We start from the raw sequence: 21,383 nt of genomic DNA, 5'->3' as shown, positions 1-21,383 counted from the left end.
TTGTATACCTTGAATGACTGTTCTGAAATTAATTTTCAATTTCAGTATTAGATATAAATATTAAAGACCTTTCAATTGAGAACAACAGAATTCTCAGTGAACATGAAAAAACAACAGTTAGGCACTAAAAATAAAAAGGATAAAAGGAGACTTGACCAGGAGTGGTAAACACACAATTCAACATACCAATGATGTATTGTAGAACTGTATACCTAAACCTGTAACATTTTATTAACCAACTAGAGGCCCGGTGCACGAAATTCGTGCACGGGGGGTGTGTTCCTCAGCCCAGCCTGCACCCTCTCCAATCTGGGACCCCTCGAGAGATCGGGCCTAAACGGGCAGTCGGACATCCCTCTCAAAATCTAGGACTGCTGGCTCCCAACTGCTCGCCTGCCTGCCTTCCTGATTGCCCCTAACCACTTCTGCCTGCCAGCCTGATCACCCCCTAACCACTCCCCTGCCAGGCTGATTGATGCCTAACTGCTCCCCTTCCAGCCTGTTTGCCCCTAACTGCCCTCCCCTGCAGAACTGGTCACCCCTAACTACCCACCCCCGCAGGCCTGGTCACCCCCAACTGCTCTCCCCTGCAGGCCTGGAACCCCCCAACTGCCCTTCCCTGCAGGCCCGGTCACCCCCAACTTCCCTCCTCTGCTGGCCTGGTCACCCCTAACTGCCCTCCCCTGCAGGCTTGAGTGCCTCCAACTGCCCTCCCTTGCAGGCCTGGTCCCTCCCAACTGCCCTTCCCTGCTGGCCTGATCGCCCACAACTGCCCTCCCTTGCAGGCCTGGTCCCTCCCAATTGCCCTCCCCTGCTTGCCATCTTGTGGTGGCCATCTTGTGTCCACATGGGGGCAGTCATCTTTGACCACATGGGGGCAGCCATCTTGTGTGTTGGAGTGACAGTCAATTTGCATATTACTCTTTTATTAGATAGGATGCCACCCCAATAAATTCAATTAAAAACCAATAAATAAAAAACAGCAGCCTTGCTTTTCTATGGCTAGCAAAATAAATCTCTACTAGATATTTAATGGTCAATTACATTTTTCTTCATTTTTCCCATGGCATTCAGTCTAGTCAGGAGTCCCCTAGCCAAGTATTTTCAAATTATATGACTTATCTACTCCTCTGAATACCTTCTATCTCCTCTAGTTAACACCAATCTTACACTTATTTCTTAAAGCCCCTTCTTTTACCATATTAAACACATTTCCTGGAGGAAGTAAAACTGAATTATATGCTCTCGAAATAGAACAGCAATAATCTAATTTCATCAACATCACTAACAATAGAAGTTATTGGTGAGAGAACCATGAATTGCCATTGTAAACATTTGGTAAATTCAAAATTTCTTTAATGTCCTTAATACTTTTTAAAAATGTGTAGTCTTTATTAAGACTTATAAACTCACCACTTCCTTTACCTTCTAAATATTTACTCATGCTGTGATGAAGATACATAAAACTATCAAGAGTTTATGAATTAATAAAGACAAGGGATTTGATATCAAATGAGTACAGAAATATACGTCCTCTTTTGAAAATGAAAGAATGAAGAGATATAGAATCCTGGAATATATGATGGAACTAGAATTAGTCTTAATTTTTATCCCTGGTAAATCATACTCCATGTATAGAATCTATTACTTTACCCAAAACATTAAACCTAAGCAGAAAATAGATATTTTTCTACAAAATGTCCCATATTACATTTTTAATTATTAAGGATACACAGGTGAGGAAACCAAGACCCTCCAATTAAAAGTGTAAAAAGTAATTTATTGAGGAATTAAGTGTTGCATGTACTGCTAAATCCCAGAGGTCTGAAGTACAACATGGCCTACCTTCTGCAGAATTAAGTGCTTACTCTCTAGTCTTTTCAGCCTTTGACAAGAATAACAAATTAATGGCAGGATTAAATCTACCCATTTCTATACAAAGGGACCACCAACAACAATCATAACAGAACAACAGCTGAAAATAAAGTAAAATTTAGTTTTTATTTGTTTTATATTTATAGGATGCTGTCAATCCCGTAAGAACATGTTCTTCTAGATATAAAGACCAATATTTTGGTCTAATAGTCCTCCTTCCAGGATGTTCCAGTATTTTCCCCTAAGATTATTCCACAAACCAACCCAAAACCTCCTTCCCCCAACTGCCTTCCAGAGTAATAAAAGTCTGGCAGATATCTGTGAACATGCCATTTTTATTTCTTACTTATTCCTTACTGTTATTCCTTAGTAAAAGGAGATGATATTTATACTTACTTTGGTATCCAAAAATATACTAAACAGGAGGAAATTTAAGTGTGACTGTTGTGTCTAACAAAAAGGGCACTCAGCAGCATCCTTGAGGTCACCCTTTGTTCTATAATTTCATCATATACAACAAAATCATATTATAAAATAAAACCTGGATTATGGCAAACATTTGCTTATTTTTACCTTAAATTAAAACTATTGCTTTCAAAATGACTCTTTATGACACTATATTAAAGGAGGTATAAAATGTAGCAAACAGAGAATCATGAATTAGATAACTGGAAATTGAGGGGGAAAAATTAAATCCAGAATTAATTCAAAACAAAGTTATGATATGAATAAATCTTCTGCATTTAAAATTACTTCCTATTAAGTATATTTGCAGATGACTCAGATTTTCATGAGAAGGCTGATATATTCACTGTTCTTTTAGTCAAAAAGAAACCTGTTAACTACCTAAAACCATTCAACTATAATATGCATATATGGTATTAGCTTACTGGAACAATAAATATAAGAAGTGAATCTCATAAAAAGGGAATAATCTCTTTCTGCATAGCATATCAGAGGAAAAGAATACTCATTACATAAATCTGAAATATATAAATCCACTATTATAGTTGGGAGACTTCAAAACTATAAGTGATTCAGAAATTAGTGGACAAAACATCAGTAAGGACATAACTGAATTAAAGAGTACCTTCAATTTATTGGATCTAATTGATATGTATAAAATAACTCCTCCACCTGGGGGGTGGGAGTGGCACGGGGGGGTGTCAATCGGGGGGAAAAAGGAGACATATGTAATACTATAAACAATAACAAAATAAATAAAATAGCTCCTCCAGCAACAGTAGAATACACACTTTTCTCAAGCTCACATGGAACATTCACAACCAGACCACATTCTGGGCCACAAAACATACCTCAATAAATATAAATAAAAAAGAATGCTCTCAGACCAAAATGAAATTAAACTAGAATCAATAACAGAAGAATAGTGGGAAAATACTAAAATACTTTTAAACAACACGCTTCTTTTTTTAAAAAAATATGTTTTATTGATTTTTTTACAGAGAGGAAGGGAGAGGGACAGAGAGTTAGAAAAATTGATGAGAGAGAAACATCGATCAGCTGCCTCTTGCACACCCGCTACTGGGGATGTGCCCGCAACCAGGGTACATGCCCTTGACCAGAATCGAACCTGGGACCCTTGAGTCCGCAGGCCGACGCTCTATCTACTGAGCCAAACCGGTTAGGGCAACAGCACACTTCTTATTAATGCATAGTCAAAAAAATCCTGTGAAGAAAAAGTATTTTGGACTAAATGAAGCTACAGCAGCAATCAATAAAATAGAAAACAGAAAATCAATAGAGAAAAATCAACAAAACCAAAAGCCAGGTCTTTGAAAAATGTGGTAGACAGACATGAACACAGCAAGGACAACGGGCCAGGAACAGAAGGTCACCAGGATGGAAAGCCCTGGGCGCCTAACAAAGGACAATTATAGGGACAATAGTCTCCAGGGGCCCTTTCCTCCCCTAACATATCACTGGTCATGTGGTTTGGACCCCTGACTTTTCCTCCCTAGAGATAACATCTAGGCTCAGTTGTATTTCAGCTCAAGGCCCAGAAAAAGAGCAAAACCAGACGAGCAGCACCATGCTACGGCTAACCTCAGGACCAGCTGCACTAAGAAAAAACCCCTGGCTGTGGTGCCCACCAATCAGTGGAGACCATGACCAGGAAGAAGCACACTTGGAAAGCTGATGAATATTCTATAGAGACCCTCCACTGAGACCTCCCTAAAATCTCGACTTGCAAGAGAGATAAATACCCTCCACACAAAGGACCCAGGGCATGCATACCCTAAACTCGAAGGGACCCCAAAAGACTTGCAACCAGAGGAGCAGTGGGAGTGACAGCTGGTCCCAGGTTAACCCCCTGAACCTGTCCCCAAAGCCCCCTTTTCTCTGACTTCCCAGTGAGCCAAAGCAGCCCAGCCTGGGCTCTCCTGTTGCTTCTTCTATGCCCTTCCTTGTTTCACTGTCCTAAGTGTGTTTTTGCTGTGGCCAATACATTCTTGCTTGCTTTGTTGCACTTCGTCTCTTGATTAAAATCTTTCCATCAAGACAAGCACCGAGGTCTCATTGTCTTGCTGGTAACAAAAATATCAATAAAATTGATAAACTTCTAACAAGAGTAAAATAAGAGAGAAAGGACACAAATTAATTGTATCAGCAATGAAGAGGGCCATCAATATTGATTCTTTGGACATTAAAAGAATAATAGAGAAATATTATAAAGAACTCTATACCCACAAATTTGATAACCTAGATGAAATGGACCAATTCCTTGAAAGACACAAATCATTAAAACTCACAAGAAGAAACAGATCATCTGAATAGGCCTATATCTAGGTAAAAAGTTGAATTAATAATTAATAACCTTCCAAAACAGAAGATACTAGGCCCCATTTTAGCCAACGAAAACAGATTAGCTACCAATATACAAACACCAAGGTAACTCAACAAAAAGCTATGCAAATTTGTTGAAAGCTATGAATGACACGAGTAGAAAAAGGAGAAAAACTGGACATATTTAGATTCTGGCCACTATTATTATTAATATTACTTAATCCTCACCTAGCTATTATTATTACATTGACTTTTGCCAAGCAAGAATGTATACAGTATGGTAGCTGAATGTATACACTTTTGCAAAGCAAGAATGTATACACTATGGTATTTACAAAGAAACCCAAAGTGGTTATGGTCCCAGATGCCGAGTATCCGGAGTAAACCCAGATGGATTCACTGGTGAATCCTATCAAACATTTAAGGAAAAAATTATACTAATTCTCTACAATCTCTTCGAGAACATAGAAGCAGAGGAAATACTTCCGAATTCATTTTCTGATGCCAGCATTACATAAATAAATAAATAAATAAATAAATAAATAAATAAGAAAGGAAATATACATGCAAAAAGTCTCAAGCAAATATTAGCCAACTGAATCCAACAATTTATAAAAAAGAATTATGTACAATGACCACATGAGACTTATTCCTGGTACAGAAGGTATTTGCAAGGTACTTCAGTATTTGAAAACAAACTGATGTAATCCATCACATCAACAGGCTAAAGAAAAAAAATTGTAAGATTATATCAATAGATGCAAAAAAAAGCACTATTTAAAATCCAACACTCATTCATGATTAAAAGTCTCAGCAACCTAGGAATAGAAAGGGTAGTTCTTCAACTTGATAAAGAACACCTAAAAAAAAAACAAACTCCTGAGGGTCCTTATATCTTCAATTAAATTTAGCTTTAAATCCTAGCTCTAGACATCATCTTTCTACACATATATCCCTCAGAGACCTAGGCATACACTAGAGCCATAATGCCTGGACTCAAACCATAGCTGTGACCCTTATTGGTTTTAATATGACTGCTATATGCCTCTGTTTCATAAAATGGAGATCACAGTAGCAGTATTTCACAGGTTAAGGATTAAATAAAATAACTCGTGTTTAAAGTAATACACGGCATTATTAGAAGTACACACTGTTAGTAGAAATAAATAATTTTATCATTATTATAATTATTACATTGAGCTGAGGTCACTGGAAAAATTTTTACATTTAAGTTAGTTGTTCTTAAAATTCTGTGAGCTAATTCTTACACAGATGTAAATAATTAATCGTAGGAGCTTTTCTCCAATGTTTTCATCTGTAAAATTCTAAAATACAAAAAAAACCCACCCAAACCACAAAACAACTGTCTTGTCATAAGAGGGTTTAGATAGAAAAAAAAAGATGACTAAATTAGAGAAGTATGGATGCCGACAGAGATCAGTGTTGCTATTTAATGATTTGTGACTTTAATCTGATTAACCCTACATCCTTATTATAAAATAGCCTTGTAACTTCCAAGCAAATGATAATTTGACAGACATTAAAAAGGCAGAATACAGTACATGGGCATATAAAATATACAAATCACTTCAAGTAAATAATTAGAAGATTAAAACTTAGGTGGTGTGTCAGAATAAACTCTAAAACAGCTTTTAAAAAATAAAGATAGAAAGGTTAAGCATGCTTATAAATATGGTGCTCATTATAAAGTTAATTGGCAAAGGTTTAACTTCTTCCCACATGTTTGGGAGCATATTCTACTTACAAGTTAATGTCTTTGAGCCTTAACATACATATAAAGTAAAAAAAAAAATCTTATCTGTGATTAGCACCAAGGTTACTGTAAGGTCAAATATGATAGGATGCATGAGAATTTAGACAACTATGATAGTTTATATAAATATGGCCACATTAGTACTAACTATAAGACTTAGGTCTTCACTTAAGTCTATACCATTCTGCTAATCAGTTCAGCAAAGATAGAAAGAATTGTAAAAAGCTGCAAAATACAAAGTCCAAAAATGAGAAATACTTGTTATTCTCCTAGAAGAATTATTTTCTATTTTCAGTTTTAAAGCAGAAAAGTCCCTTGGCAGGTGCAATAGGAAATCTCAATCTACAAAACAAGTAGAAAAATTGCTAACCTAACCTGTATTTCCTAAGCCCTTTCTCTTGCCCTAAAGCTCCTAGGGTATCTACTTTAAAACAGAAAACCAGGACCTGAGCTTGTCTACACATGAAAGCACATTATACTGTATTGTATTACCATTTTAGAAGATTCTCAAAGGCATCCCAGTGGGGAAAAGAATGTGCTGGGGTCAAGCTGTCTCTGCTCCAGGACAGCTTAGTTCAGTAACGAACCTATATCTGTTTTCCCATCTTTAAAATAGGCCTAATACTACTGACTATGCAAAGTTACTGTGAAGATTAAATGAAGTAATACATATAAACTATACATATGGCAGAGCTGAAGACCAGTGAGAAGCATGCTTTCATATCTGAAAAAATCATATAACAGCTTCCTATAAGGCTGAACAAAAATTGGCGAGTGTAATAATTGTGATATACATTATAATGATCTATAAAATCCAAAACATTTACAATTTATTTTGCCTGTATGTGTAATAAATTAAAACAATTTAAGTCTTAGAAAACTAATGATGGTTACTCTAATTGCAAATATAATATACATGAATAGTTTCACTGTTCTTGCTTTTAAAAAAAACCTGTGTTGATTGACTATTCTGATAAATCTGATCACAAATTTATCCAGTCCAATCACTTCAGTTTCCTAAATCCCTGTGCTGATAAATAAAAACTTGAAATCATTCAACGTAAAAATAAAAGGACATATAAGGTACTCTCAAGCCCAATTAAAAGTAACACCGATTAAAGTCATCTTGATATTTTACATGCTTAACATTTATGGGTGGCAAGCTACTTTGGGGGCATCTTCCAAAGTCACTTCTGCTTCTAAGGATATAACTAGCCCTATTTATTAAATCACCTACAATGATGGAAAAAATAAAATTAACATTCATAAGATGAGATATAATCCTGAAATAGCACAGAAAGAATACTTGGCACCACATTTCTAACAAATAATGCACACATATTTGTACTGATAAATAAATAAGATTCTTAAATAGTAAGGTTGACTGAGATTTTCTTTCTTTTTTTTAAGAGCATGGAATTTATTAGATATAAAATACAAAAAATAAACCCATCTAAAGTAGGGATGGAGAAGGCTCCCTTTGTTTCTCTAGCTTTCCCTCCCAACGCCCACATAAACATTTTTCCCACATACAATGGCCAGGAAAGATTAAAAAGAGGCAAGTTCTAAAAAATGACAGATGCTCAGCTTAAGGAAGATGATGACTGGGTCGGACGAGCCCATTTCTGGAGGAGCCCACTTTTGCTCTGTCACAGCAGCAGGTCAATACCCCAGCCTTCTGGACCAGAAGCTACTGTCAGGGATAGCCTGAGCATGTGACAGGCTGGAGCTGCTGCCTGGGAAGCAGACCACTTATTTATTCCCTCAGTGCACCCTTCAGATTTTTCTTTACTAAAATATCTTTTAAAGTTTTGTTTTAGGTAGCACTGCTTGAAACTTTTTGGATAGTTTCAAAAAGTCACTGTCAGATTGCTAAAATGATAGTAGTCTTAATATACAATATTTTAAATGTATCTAGTTTGGTATCAGTCAATAAATTTCATGTTAATTCACTCTGATTGTTCTACTCAATTTATTTTTAAGCAAGAAAAAATATTCTGAATATTTTCCTATAAAGTTAAGCTTAAATAAAAAATTTAGGCAGCAATAAAGATTTGGTAACTACTGCTTATGTAGAACAGAAAAACAAAACACTTTTACAAAACAAAACTACTGTCCCTTATTCATTTCCTTTTTTTTGAAGATATTTAGACTTAGCAGAAATAACTTAAGGTACTTTCTGTAATCATATAATTTTGTATTCTATGAACATTCTCCAAGCTTAAACTTTTAGAAATTGTATAATTTTGCATAATGTCACCATAAAAAGACTAGTAAATATAGAAACTGAAATCACTGGCTAAGATTACCAGAGTATACTTATGATTAATTGGTTGATGTCTTCTCCCTTTTTTCCCATACCAGAGCCGAGACATTTCCTTTCCAGGGCAAATTAAGTTACATCAGATCTTGTAAGAACTGTTGTAAAAAGCATTCTTCCTCTGTCAAAGATAAATTCCCAGCACAAGAGCCCTTCCTACAACTGTGACAAAACAGTCTGCTAGAGACAAAAAGATTTGATTGACAATACAGAGAGCTAATCACTAAGTAGTATCCATTGCAAAGAGAGACCTGAGTGGAGACCGCAAAGCTGGGGAGGGAAGACAGGGTTTCCCATGTTTAAGTTTGGTTGCACTGTATCCAAATGTGCAAAGAAAGGGCTCAAAAGTTTAAAGACACAGTGCCTGTATTTCCAAACACTAAGTACACTAAGAAATAGACTTAAAATATCTTAGTCATAAAAAAGTACTAAGTACAGTTGCCAGAGCCCCTCCCAAAGTACACATATGATTTCAAATAACATTCTGTTTGCTCAAAAGCATAAAATTCTATTATTTACATCTAAAAATTCTATAAATTTTCATCTTTTATATGAGCATTTTAAAAACAATAAGATGTTCTTTGAGGATGCTTCAACCCTCAAATTTCAGAGAACAACTTTGTAAAAAACAAAGTCAACATAGTACAAATAAATCCTACACAAATATTCAATGACCTGAAAATCCTTCTGCCTGTTGCAGTGCATTTTCTAACATTTGATTTCTTGAAAAAGTACTTATATTTACTATGCCTACATATACTTCACTTATCAGCAGTATGCTGGTTATAACCAAAGAAATAAAATTTTACCAGATTTAAATATCATTAAAGCTATAAACTAAAATAACCCAGTGTTCAATTTTAACTAGAATTCAATGTCTTAATAGTAGACCTGTAGATTTCTACCATTTTAAGCTAAACCTGCTCCTCCTCCTTTATCTTGTGCATACACACAAAACTGAACACACAATGACACCTTGGCACACATACCACCTTTCCAGTACACACACCACTGCACCACACCCACTTAACCCACATCTCCTTCCTCCCATTTCCAGCTTGCACATCCAGGCTGATGTGCACGTTCAGGACACAGCACACTCCATACTGAACACCCTCCCTCGCACACACATTAGCCACCTCCCCTGCCTATGTCTCCAACTACATTTGCCCTAAGATCTTGTTCAGAATAGGCTCTCATGGGCACACTGCAACCATCTCCACACTGGTGTCACTACATACAGAATATCCTTATACATCCAATCCCCCATCAGCTCACCCCCCTACACAGCAACTATTCATCCCTTATACTGGGATTTTCTAAAATTAAAAATGTGTACCAAAATGTGGTTTAAATGAGATTTTTACACACACACACACACAAAGCACAGGGTAACTTACTTTGTTGGTTATCTACTCAACTAACATCCCCAAAGATTCTCCTAGTACAGCTTTGATTTTGCTCATATATGTTTTTAATCATGTGTTTTTAATTAAAAACATATATGAGCAGTCTGTGTCCATGCCTGGACTGGATGTATCATTACAGATCTAAACCAGTGGTTCTCAAAGTTTAGCCTGCATTTGTTCAAACACAGACTGTTGGACTTCAAAACTAGTTCTGGTTAAGCAGACTGGAATAGGGTCTGAGACTGTGACTTTTAAACAAATTCCTAGATGCTGCTGCTGCTGATGGTATGGGGACCGTGTTTTGAAAAACTACTAAACCACAATGAAATATCACCTCTCACCTGTCAGAATGCCTATGATCAAAAAGCTAAGAAATAACATGTTGGCAAGGAGGATGTGTAGAAAAAGGAACCCTTGCATACTATTGATAGGAACGTAAACTGATGCAGCCACTATAGAAAACAGTATGGAGGTTCCTCAAAAATTATAATATAACTACCATATGATCTGGGAATTCCACTTCTGAGTAAATTTATTTTTTGAAGAAAACAAACACATTAATTCGAAAAGATATATGTACCCATGTTCATTTTACCATTACATTATTTACAATAGCCCAGATATATAATGCAATACTATCTAGACATAAAACCAAATAAAATCTTGCCATTTGCAACAACATGTTTAGACCTCGAGGGCATTATGCTAAATGAAATAATCAGTCAGAGAAACACAAATACTATGATCTCACTTTTATATGGAACTCAAAATAACAACAACAACAACAAAAATCAAGCTCATAAAGATTATAGATCGGTGGTTGCCAAAGAGGTGGGCAAAATGGGTCAAAAGGTACTAACTTCCAGCTATAAAATAAGTCAAGAGGATGTGAAGTATAGCATGGTAACTATAGTTACTAATACTGTATGGCATATCTGAAAGTTGCCAAGAGAGTAAATCTTGTAAGTCTTCATCATAAAAAAAAATTTTTCTTAACTATGTATGGTGACAAATGTCAACTAGACTTATTGTGATGATCATTTTGCAGTATACACAGATATAGAATAATTATGCTGTATACCTGAAACTAATATGCTATATGCCAATTACAATACAATAAAAAAACTGGTTTAAGCTATTTTGAGTGTGACTGTTCTACTTTTAATAAACATATTATCTAGCAAACATAAAATGAGCTTAGTAAATCTCCTTCTTGCCCTTTATTTTTTCATAGTGTTTAGAAATATAATGCTAGGTCATTTAAATTTGTCCAGACAGCCCAGGCCTAGAAGCAGATGTCCATTTATCATTAGTGTAAAATAAGACTACAATATGAAGCACTTTAAAAAACATAACTAATTTTAAGATTGAACATAATCTGTTCTCAGAATTCAGATATTCAATTGAATAATAATTTTTCCTCTACTTTCTTTATTGGGATTGAAATGATTGAATTACTTTATATCTGATTGCCTCTGAATTGGGAGTGGTCTACTAGAAGCAATAATATATAATTTGCCATACTCAATATTTAAAGTAATTTTTTTTGCGTGCAACACTTCATTTATTTATTTATTTAAATTTAATAAATCTTTATTGTTCAGATTATTACAATTGTTCCTCTTTTTTCCCCCCATAGCTCCCCTCCACCTGGTTCCCACCCCACCCTCTGCCCTTACCTCCCCCGCACTGTCCTCATCCATAGGTCCAGTCTCTTCCTGCACCCCCTACACCCCTTTCCCCCCGAGAATTATCAGTCCACTCCCTTTCTATGCCCCTGATTCTATTATATTCACAAGTTAATTCTGTTCATCAGATTTTTTATTCACTTGATTTTTAGATTCACTTGTTGATAGACATGTATTTGTTGTTCATAATTTTTATCTTTACCTTTTTATTCTTCTTCCTCTTCTTAAAGAATACCTTTCAGCATTTCATATAATACCGGTTTGGCGGTGATGAACTCCTTTAGCTTTTTCTTGTCTGTGAAGCTCTTTATCTGACCTTCAATCCTGAATGATAGCTTTGCTAGGTAGAGTAATCTTGGTTGTAGGTTCTTTTTTTTAAAATATATTTTATTGATATTTTACAGAGAGGAAGGGAAAGGGATAGAGAGCTAGAAACATCGATCAGAGAGGAACATCGATCAGAGAGGAACATCGATCAGCTGCCTCCTGCACACCCCCCACTGGGGATGTGCCCACAAACAAGGTACATGCCCTTGACCGGAATCGAACCCGGGACCCTTCAGTCCGCAGGCGGACGCTCTATCCACTGAGCCAAACCAGTTTCGGCTTGGTTGTAGGTTCTTGCTATTCATCACTTTGAATATTTCTTGCCACTCCTGTCTGGCCTGCATAGTTTCTGTTGAGAAATCAGCTGACAATCGTATGGGTGCTCCCTTGTAGGTAACTAACCGTTTTTCTCTTGCTGCTTTTAATATTCTTTGTCTTTTGCTCTTGGCATTTTAATTATGATGTGTCTTGGTGTGGTCCTCTTTGGATTCCTTTTGTTTGGGGTTCTGTGCGCTTCCTGGACTTGTAAGTCTATTTCTTTCACCAGGTGGGGGAAGTTTTCTGTCATTATTTCTTCAAATAGGTTTTCAGTATCTTGTTCTCCCTCTTCTTCTGGCACCCCCATAATTCGGATGTTGGTACGCTTGAAGTTGTCCCAGAGGCTCCTTACACTATCTTCAAATTTTTGGATTCTTTCTTCTTTTTGCTTTTCCAGCTGAGTGTTTTTTGCTTCTTTGTATTTCAACTCTTTGACTTGATTCTTGCAGTCCTCTAGTCTGCTGTTAGGTCTCTGTATAATATTTTTTATTTCAGTCACTGTATGTTTAATTTCTAGTTGGTCCTTTTTCATATTTTCGAGGGTCTCGCTAAATTTATTGGCCTTTTCTAGGAAATTCTTGAAAAACCTTACAACCATGGTTTTCAACTCTATATCCAGTCATTTGCTTTCCTCCATTTCTTTCATTTGTGATCTGTTTCTTTGTCTCCGCATTTTCACTACTTCCCTGAGTTGGTAGAGTAGCTTTGTGTGGTAGGTGTCCTCTAGGGCACAGTGGCTCAGCCTCCCCCGTTACCTGAGGTGGACACTCTTGGTGCACCCCTTTGTGGACTGTGTGCTCAGCCTTGTTGTAGTTATGTCTTGATTGTTGTTGGTATCACTGGGAGGAATTGACCTCCAGGCCAGTTGGCTGTGAGGATCAGCTGTGTCTACGCTGGGGAACAACTGTGCTGGAGACACTCTTATGAGACAAGACTTGCAAAATTGCAAAAGCCTCTGTGCTCAGCTTGGATGGGGCGGAGTTTCAGGGTGGAGCAGACAGCTTTGGTTTCCCGTCAGCCCTGCCCTATGAGGCCCCTGGGTCTCAGTGTCCCTCGGTAATCACTGCAAGCACCTCTGAGAGAAAGCCGCCCTCGAGTTCCGCCCACTGCCAGATAGTCCAGTTTCTCCCCGAATGAGTTGGGGTTCCCAGAAACTTGCCCGGAACTGGAGTTCAGCGCAGTTGGGAGCTTCTGTCTCCCACCCGCTTTAGAAAGCTAGCTGTGCACTCAGCCACCCATGCATTCAGCAGTCAGTCCTCTCTGTGCGCGCACACTTCTGGACCTCTGCCTTCCGCAGCTCCCGAGTCTCAGTGTGCTTTCTCTTTTCCTGACAGTCCAGATTCATCCTGAATGAGTCTGGTTTCCCAGCGTCTCGCCCAGGACTGGAGTTCAGTGCAGTCGGGAGCTTCTGTCTCCCTCCCGCTTTAGAAAGCCAGCCACGCACTCAGCCGGCCGTGCACACAGCCGCCCATCCTCTCCGCTTGCGAGTCTCCATACTTCAGCCTTTTGCAGCTCCTGTGAGTCTCAATGTGCTTTCCTCTTTTCTTCTAGTTGTAGAATTTCCACTCAGCCAGCTTTCCTGTGGTTCTAGATGGTGTCCGTTTTGTCTTTTAGTTGTAGTTTTGATATTGTTGTGTGAGGCAGCAGTTTAGGTGTTTACCTATGCCGCCATCTTGGTTTCCCATTTATTTTTATTATGTGTTTTTTTTTCCAATTACAGTTTACATTCAGTATTATTCTGTAATAGTTTCAGAGTTACCACAAAGTGGTGGGAAAATCATGTCCTTTATAGAGCAGTTCCCCAGCTTTGAAAACAATCATTGTTCCAGGAAAACAAAACAAAACTAAAATATTTATACAGGCATATCTTATTTTACTGCCCTTCACTTTATTTTATAAATATTGTTTCTTTATTGATTAAGGTATAACATATATGTTCTTATCCCCCTCCTAACCCCCCCACTCATGTCTGTGTCCACTGGTTAGGCTTATACTAGTATGCATGCATACAAGTCCTTTGGTTATCTCTCCAAGTAATTTTAATACTTCAAGTCATAAAACAGTCTGTCATTCATCCATCTTGTGTCTTCTCAATCTGCATTAAATAACATTTTTGATTTTTAATGAAAATTTTATAGCCCATAACTTTTGGCTAGTAACTGAGGAAGAGTGTTAACAGGGAAAGCAAAGCATTAGTTCAAAACTTTCCTGAGGTAGATAACATACTCATTTAATATTATTAGTAATTAAAACAGACCATATTAGGCATGATTCTGGGTGGTAAATGCTAATAAAAGTATTGCTAAGCATTAAAAGTATTTATTGCTGTATTGTACACCTGAAAATTTCTAAGAGGGTAGATATTTTGTTAAGTGTTCTTAATACATAATACTATATGTAATACTTTAAACAATAAAGAATTTTTTAAAAAGTGTCCTTAATACAAAGCAATAACAATAATAATAATAATGATAATGAAAGAGGGTGGGAAGATTTGGAGTTGATGGAAATGGCATACACTGTAGTAATGATTTCATGGATGTATAATTGTCTCCAAACTATCAAGCTGCATATATTAAATATGGATAGTTTTTTGTATGTCAATTATCCTATATAATAAAACCCTAATATGCAAATTGACCGAATGGCAGAATGACTGGTCGCTATGATGCACACTGACCACCAGGGGGGCAGACACTCAACGCAATAACTGCCCCCTGGTGGTCAGTGCACTCCCACAGGGGGAGCGCCGCTCAGCCAGAAGCTGGGCTCATGACTGGCCAGCGCAGCTGTGGTGGCAAGAGCCTCTCCGGCTTCCGCTGCAGGCGGGCAGTAAGGAGCGAGGGGTCCCAGACTACGAGAGCCCTGGACTGCAAGAGGGATGTCTGACTGCCGGCTTAGGCCCAATCCCCAGGGAGTTGGCAGGCGGACATCCCCTGAGGGGTCCCTGACTGCGAGAGGGTGCAGGCCGAGCTGAGGGCCCCCCCCCCCCAGTGCATGATTTTTGTGCACCGGGCCTCTAGTACCTCAATAAAGTGTTTTTAAAAATACCTAATATAGAAATATTACATAAGACAATTTTTGTATTTACTTATAAATTCTAATTGTTTTTACTACTTTTGATTTCTACCTTTTTCAGATTTACTGAATTTCTTCTGGAGTTATGATTTGTAATGCTATGTGATTTGTTCAATATAAAAAATTACTTTAATTGCCTTTATCTGAGAAATGTGACCCCACCCTATTTAGTGAGTTAGACATAGAGGCTACTTTCATTTTGAACAAAATAAATTCTGTATGGATTTTGCTGGTCAGCTGATAAGAGATAAGGAATGTTTTGTTTAGTTTTATATATTGACTCTATTTTAATTTTGGTATTACTTGTTATTCAATTAAAAATAAAAAAGAAACCCATGTGTTTAATTAGATGAACACCAGAATACTCATATCTGGCAGTTTAAGAAATGAAATATGTACCAACCATCTGAAGCCTCCTGATATTGGTGCGTTTAGAAATTGCAGCAATCTCAAACTGCTGCAAAAGTCTTCCATGAGTAACCTAATAAACAACCATGGCAATAATTTTGCTTAATTAATGACAATTAAGAAAGTAGAACTGACTCCATCCTAGTGGAAAACCAAATCCAATAAGGACATAATATGATACACTTTATGGCCTAAAATGCTAACAATAGGTTAATTATTTTATATTTACATAATTAAAATGGAGAACATTAAAATTTAATATCAAAATGGGAAGTCTATAAATGTTTTAAAAAGTTATCTAAGTCAGAAAGCAGATTCTAAAGTATTTTAAGTACAAAACCTTTGTACAGATTTATATAACAAGTAGTCAACATTATTTACATTTACACTCACACTTAAATAAACAACTGCTTAAGAAAATGTGAGTAATGTCAGCACCTAAAAATGAACAAGTCATCTCAGAAACCAAAGATCAAATGGAACATATTTTTATCAATACTGCAGTAAGTATAAGAAGTGGGAAGTAACCCAGAGCAATTTTCTCCTAATACCAATCATTACTTTTGTAAACTCATATTTTAAAATTTAGTCAATAAGCATAAACCTGGGAGGTAAACTTCTAAATAAATCAATTAAAGCTAATTTAATAAAGTCAATTTCTTTCTTGTTTTTTAACATCCCAGTAGCACTGGATGTTTTAATAATTGGCTTGGAGTATGAGGTATTGAACTACAAGTTGTATAAAATTAACTTTAGAGATAAAAAAAAGAAAAACATTTTTTTGCCTGCTTTATTCCCAAAGGAGTGAAATTTAACCCAAAGGAAGTGGGACAACAAGAAATTTTAGTTTTAAAAGCTCCACTTTTGAGGCCTGTGTCATCAAGAAGCACAGCCAACATATGTGATACTCTAAAACTTTCCAAGGATTCTACTAGAGCCTCTTGAGGTTGGTATTTGGGGTTGAAGATGATAAGAGCCCATGGTGCAGTAATGTGCCATGATACCACCTAGTGACAGGATACAACTGACCTGTATTACTGTAGCATCATTTTTACTTCATGGCAAGAAATTAAAAAATTCTTTTTATATTACATCAGATACACTAAGAAAACATGAAAAATTCACATGAATCTTAAAGATGAAACAGGCTTCAAAGATATTTCAGGCTTATTGTGGATGCTGCTGCTTTAGACTATACCAATGGACTCTTGGGTACTTGTCAAGTACATCAACTTTAAAGAATATTTGATGAACAAGTTCAAAAGGCAGAGATAACTAAATTACGGCCTGGTATGCGTATTCAGAGCACTATAAGGAGAGGGAAATCAAGACCTGATAGGAGTCCTTTGGTATGTACGGGAGCTATGCCTGAAGAAATTATATCAGCATGACTGCTACTGATAAGAAAACATGTTTTAAAAAATCAAGGCACAAATAATTAAATAAATCTTTTTCCACAGTGAACCAAATTTATGTTTTTGGTATGCAAATGCACCACCAAAAAAAGTAGAATATTTTGAAAAATATTTTATACAATGTAACTTGCATGACAGAGACTTGAAAATTAAATTACAATGTGATCAACATAATTTGAAAGAATCTTCCAGTGTTAGCATTGTATAAGTTCAATGCAATACCTGAAGTGGTCGCATGAGGTATACTATAGTGGTTTTTCCATCTGTATTGCACAATGAGGAGCTTTAAAGAATACTGCTCATAGGCATTCAGGTTGTTTTCAGTTTGGAGCTATTGTGAATAAAGCTGGTGAGAAGATTAATAATGTTGGTTTAAGTATTAAAAGAACTTATAATATGTGCCTAACATATGCTACCTTTTTCCCGCCATTATATTAAAGTTACAGTAGAAACTGTTGTATATACTACACAGAATGGACATTTAAAATCAGGTTCACATTTTAAATAAAAGACATGCCATGTATACCTTCCATCGTTATACATGTTAACTTCATGCACAATAAATTTATATCACATACACAATCACGAACATTAACACCAAATGGATAACAAAATTTGAATCCATTTATGATCACATTTTAGCATCTGCTCTATATTTTTAACACATCAAGAAGAGATTAATCTAGGCAATCACAGTAAGTAAATCAGTAATTGCTACCCTATCAATCCCACAAGACAAAGCATGTAAAACATACGTAATATTAAAAGATATGTTTAATAGGGATTACAGAAAGTCGATTATTATTAATTTGCCCATATAGATAAGTTCATCAAATTTGAGCACATAATATTTTCCCTATTTTATAAATTAGCATCAGCTTATTTCCCTATCATTATTTTTACTTTCACATCAAGAATGCTTGGGTATAGACTTAGAAAAGAGTAGTAATTTGCATGAATGTGTTAAATGACTGCTGTACCTGCCTCACACAGGAGCTAATAGTAATAAATCAGACCTGAAAAAATATTTCATAAAAATTAGTATAATAGCAATTGATATTATTCCAAAATGCACTCAATAAGTCACTTTATTGCTGATACTTTGCTTCTCTAATACTTAAAAGCAAAAAAAAAAAAAAAAAAAAAAGATAAATAGTAATGAATCAAAGTTACTAATAAGATTCATTCAATAAACACATATATACATGGGCAATGAGTCTTTTTTAAAAAGCATTCTTTTGTACCAAGATTTTGTGTACTTTCCTATACCACTATAGAGCTATAAATTCACACAAAGTAAAAAGATGAATAAAATCTTCACATTTTTCTTCTTACCTCCCATTCTCTGGCTGCTTCTTCATTAGATGAACCCTTATTTGTTTCAGATTCTTCAATCTTTTTTACAACTATGAATCCAGGTTCTCTGGTATATTCACCAGTATCTTCTGCATATATTTCTGGACTCCACTGAATGAAGAAGGCATATAAGTGGTCTGACCTGTTAGAACAAGTGACTATTAATAATAGATCTAGTGTTCAGTGCTTTCAGCTAAAGTTACAAAATTATATCTTATATATCTTGACAAAATTTGAGAACTTAAAATATACATAGAATATACTATGCTTTATTTTAAAAAGATAACAAAGCCCACCACCAGTAAGACATTAACTTAAACACTTTTATTTGACTGTGTTTTATCAAGTTGTTCTGAGAAAACTACATTAAAATTTTCCTTGGCATGCTTTTGACTAGCTCTGGTGCTGTTCGTGGTAATATTTTTCCTCTTTAAAGTAACGAGTAATGGGAAGGGAAACCGAACCCACAATTTTGACATCATTTGTACAATGATCTAAAATACAAGTAAACAATTTAAAAATTGTCTTTTAAAACCTGAATATTATACAGAATTTTACCAAGTTAACAGAAATTTAATATGTTTAACTTTTAAATATCAGGGACACACACCATATTTTGGGTTCAGAAACTGATGATCTGATCTTTCAAGTCTCTTTTTCCCCTTTTTAATTTTGTTTACTATAGTAAAGCCTGTTGTTACAAAAGGTAATAAAAACTCTAATAAACATATTTGAGGGTCAAATACACATGACATTTCAAATATTTTCTTGGCTTTAATTAGCATGAAAATTGATTATAAAACTCTTTATTATATACCAATCAATAACAATGGTTCTGGAAATTGTTTCCAATTTAATTTTTTCTTAAGTGTCATTTCTTATGTGGTAGCTACCATATCAAAATGATGTTTAGTTCCATCTTTCAGATAATCTGTCTGTACCAAAACAGCAATTTTCATAAATTACATGTATACAATAAAGTTCAAAATCCTAATAATACCTTAATGAACATTTGCCAAAGTGCAAGGACAATGATAAAATGAAAAATCCCATGTAAAAATTAAAACCAACAGTAATGATAAAAACTAAATCCTTATGTTAGTTTTAATTAAAGATGAATTATTTATGAATGCCTCATTTTATTGTGCTTTGCTTTATTGCATTTCACAAATATTTCATTTATGTTACAAATTAAAGGTTTGTGTCCACCCTGCACTGAGCAATCTATTGGCATCATTTTTCCAACATCACCTCCTCACTTCATGTTTGTGTCACATTTTGGTAGTTCTTGTAATATCTCAAGTTTTTTCATTATTATTATATTTGTTATGGTGATCTGTGATCAGTCATCTTTGATGTTATTACTGTAATTGTTTTGGGGTGCCATGAACCACACCCATGGCACACTTAATTGCATTAATTGAATTAAACATTAAAGTAATGTGTGCATTATGACTATCCCACAGACCAGCCATTTTTTCATCTCTCTCTCTCTCTCTTTGGGCCTCTCTATTCCCAGAGATACAACAATATTTAAATTAGGCCGATTAATAACCCTACAATGGCCTCTAGTGTGCAAGTGAAAGGAAGAGTTGCATGTCTTTCACATTAAATCAAAAGCTGAGAATGATGAAGCTTAGAGAGGAAAGTATGTCAAAAGCGAGTCTCTGTGCCAAAGACTTAGCCAAACTGTGAATACAAAGGAAAAGTTCTTGAAGGAATTTAGAAGTGCTACTGAAAGAAGAGATAATAAGAAAGTGAAACAACCTCATTAATGATATGGAGAAAGCTTTAATGTTCTCGTCTAATCCAGAGGAAGGCCCCTAACTATCTTCATTTCAATGAAGGCTGAGAGAGGTAAGAGAGCTGCAAAAGAAAATTTGGAGCTAGCAGAGGTTGGTTCATGAGGTTTAAGGAAAGACGCTGTCTCCATAACATAAAAACGCAAGGTGAGACCTGATGCAAGTGGCAGAGTACATAGCACTCACTCACTTTGATCATATCAAAACCACAACCTAAGTTACTGAACAATCAACCTGGATAGCCATCTGAAGACTAGCTGAACAGAAGTCTTATAACTAAGGACATAAAGCAGCAGCTACCTTGAGACTGGTAGGAGGCGCTGAGAAATGAAAAGGGCAGTTGATAATCCAGAGGGATCTCTCAGGTGCAAAGGTACCTTATGATGAATGAGGGGTCTCAACCACAGGCCAGGCTCCCCAGTGCTGGGAAAGGAGCCGACATAACATCTGGCTGTGAATATCTGCAAGGACTCTGCCTGCCTGGGTGAGAAGGACGGCTGCTGTAAACGCAGGCTCCTCTGAAAGGGACAACACACAAAAATCTTGCTCTTAACCTGGGATCCAGTGGAGGAACAGCAGCTCAGAGCATGCCGGCGTCATACAGGGTGAGACTGACTTGTGGGGAGGAAGTAACTGCAGATGTGGTTGAAAGAGCAAGAGAACTAGAATCAGAAGTAGAGCCTGAAGATACGACTAAATTGCAACACTTTCATGATAAAACTTTAATGGATGAGGAGCTGCTTTGTATGGATGATATGGAATCTACTGCTGGTAAAGAGGCTGTAAAGATTGTTGGAATTACAAC

The 21,383-nt window shown here is 36.2% G+C and overlaps 1 protein-coding gene across 9 annotated transcripts in view; it reads right to left on the bottom strand.

The window, feature by feature from the left end:
* Nucleotides 1-21,383, bottom strand: part of OXR1 (oxidation resistance 1) — a 345,790-nt gene that overhangs the window by 16,580 nt on the left and 307,827 nt on the right. For 7 of the 9 annotated variants that reach the window (XM_080647068.1, XM_080647065.1, XM_080647066.1 and 4 more), the window contains one exon: nt 18,756-18,918. In XM_080647068.1, coding sequence (XP_080503194.1) covers nt 18,756-18,918 — 163 coding nt within the window. Of the gene's footprint in view, nt 1-8,766; nt 8,945-18,755; nt 18,919-21,383 lie in introns of those variants that run through there. The other 2 variants (XM_080647072.1, XM_080647073.1) reach the window with 1 other exon arrangement.

This window comes from Plecotus auritus, assembly GCF_963455305.1.
Source record: "Plecotus auritus genome assembly, chromosome: 11".
In the NCBI taxonomy this organism is placed as follows: Eukaryota; Metazoa; Chordata; class Mammalia; order Chiroptera; family Vespertilionidae; genus Plecotus; species Plecotus auritus.
This window is presented reverse-complemented; position numbering and strand designations above follow the sequence as displayed.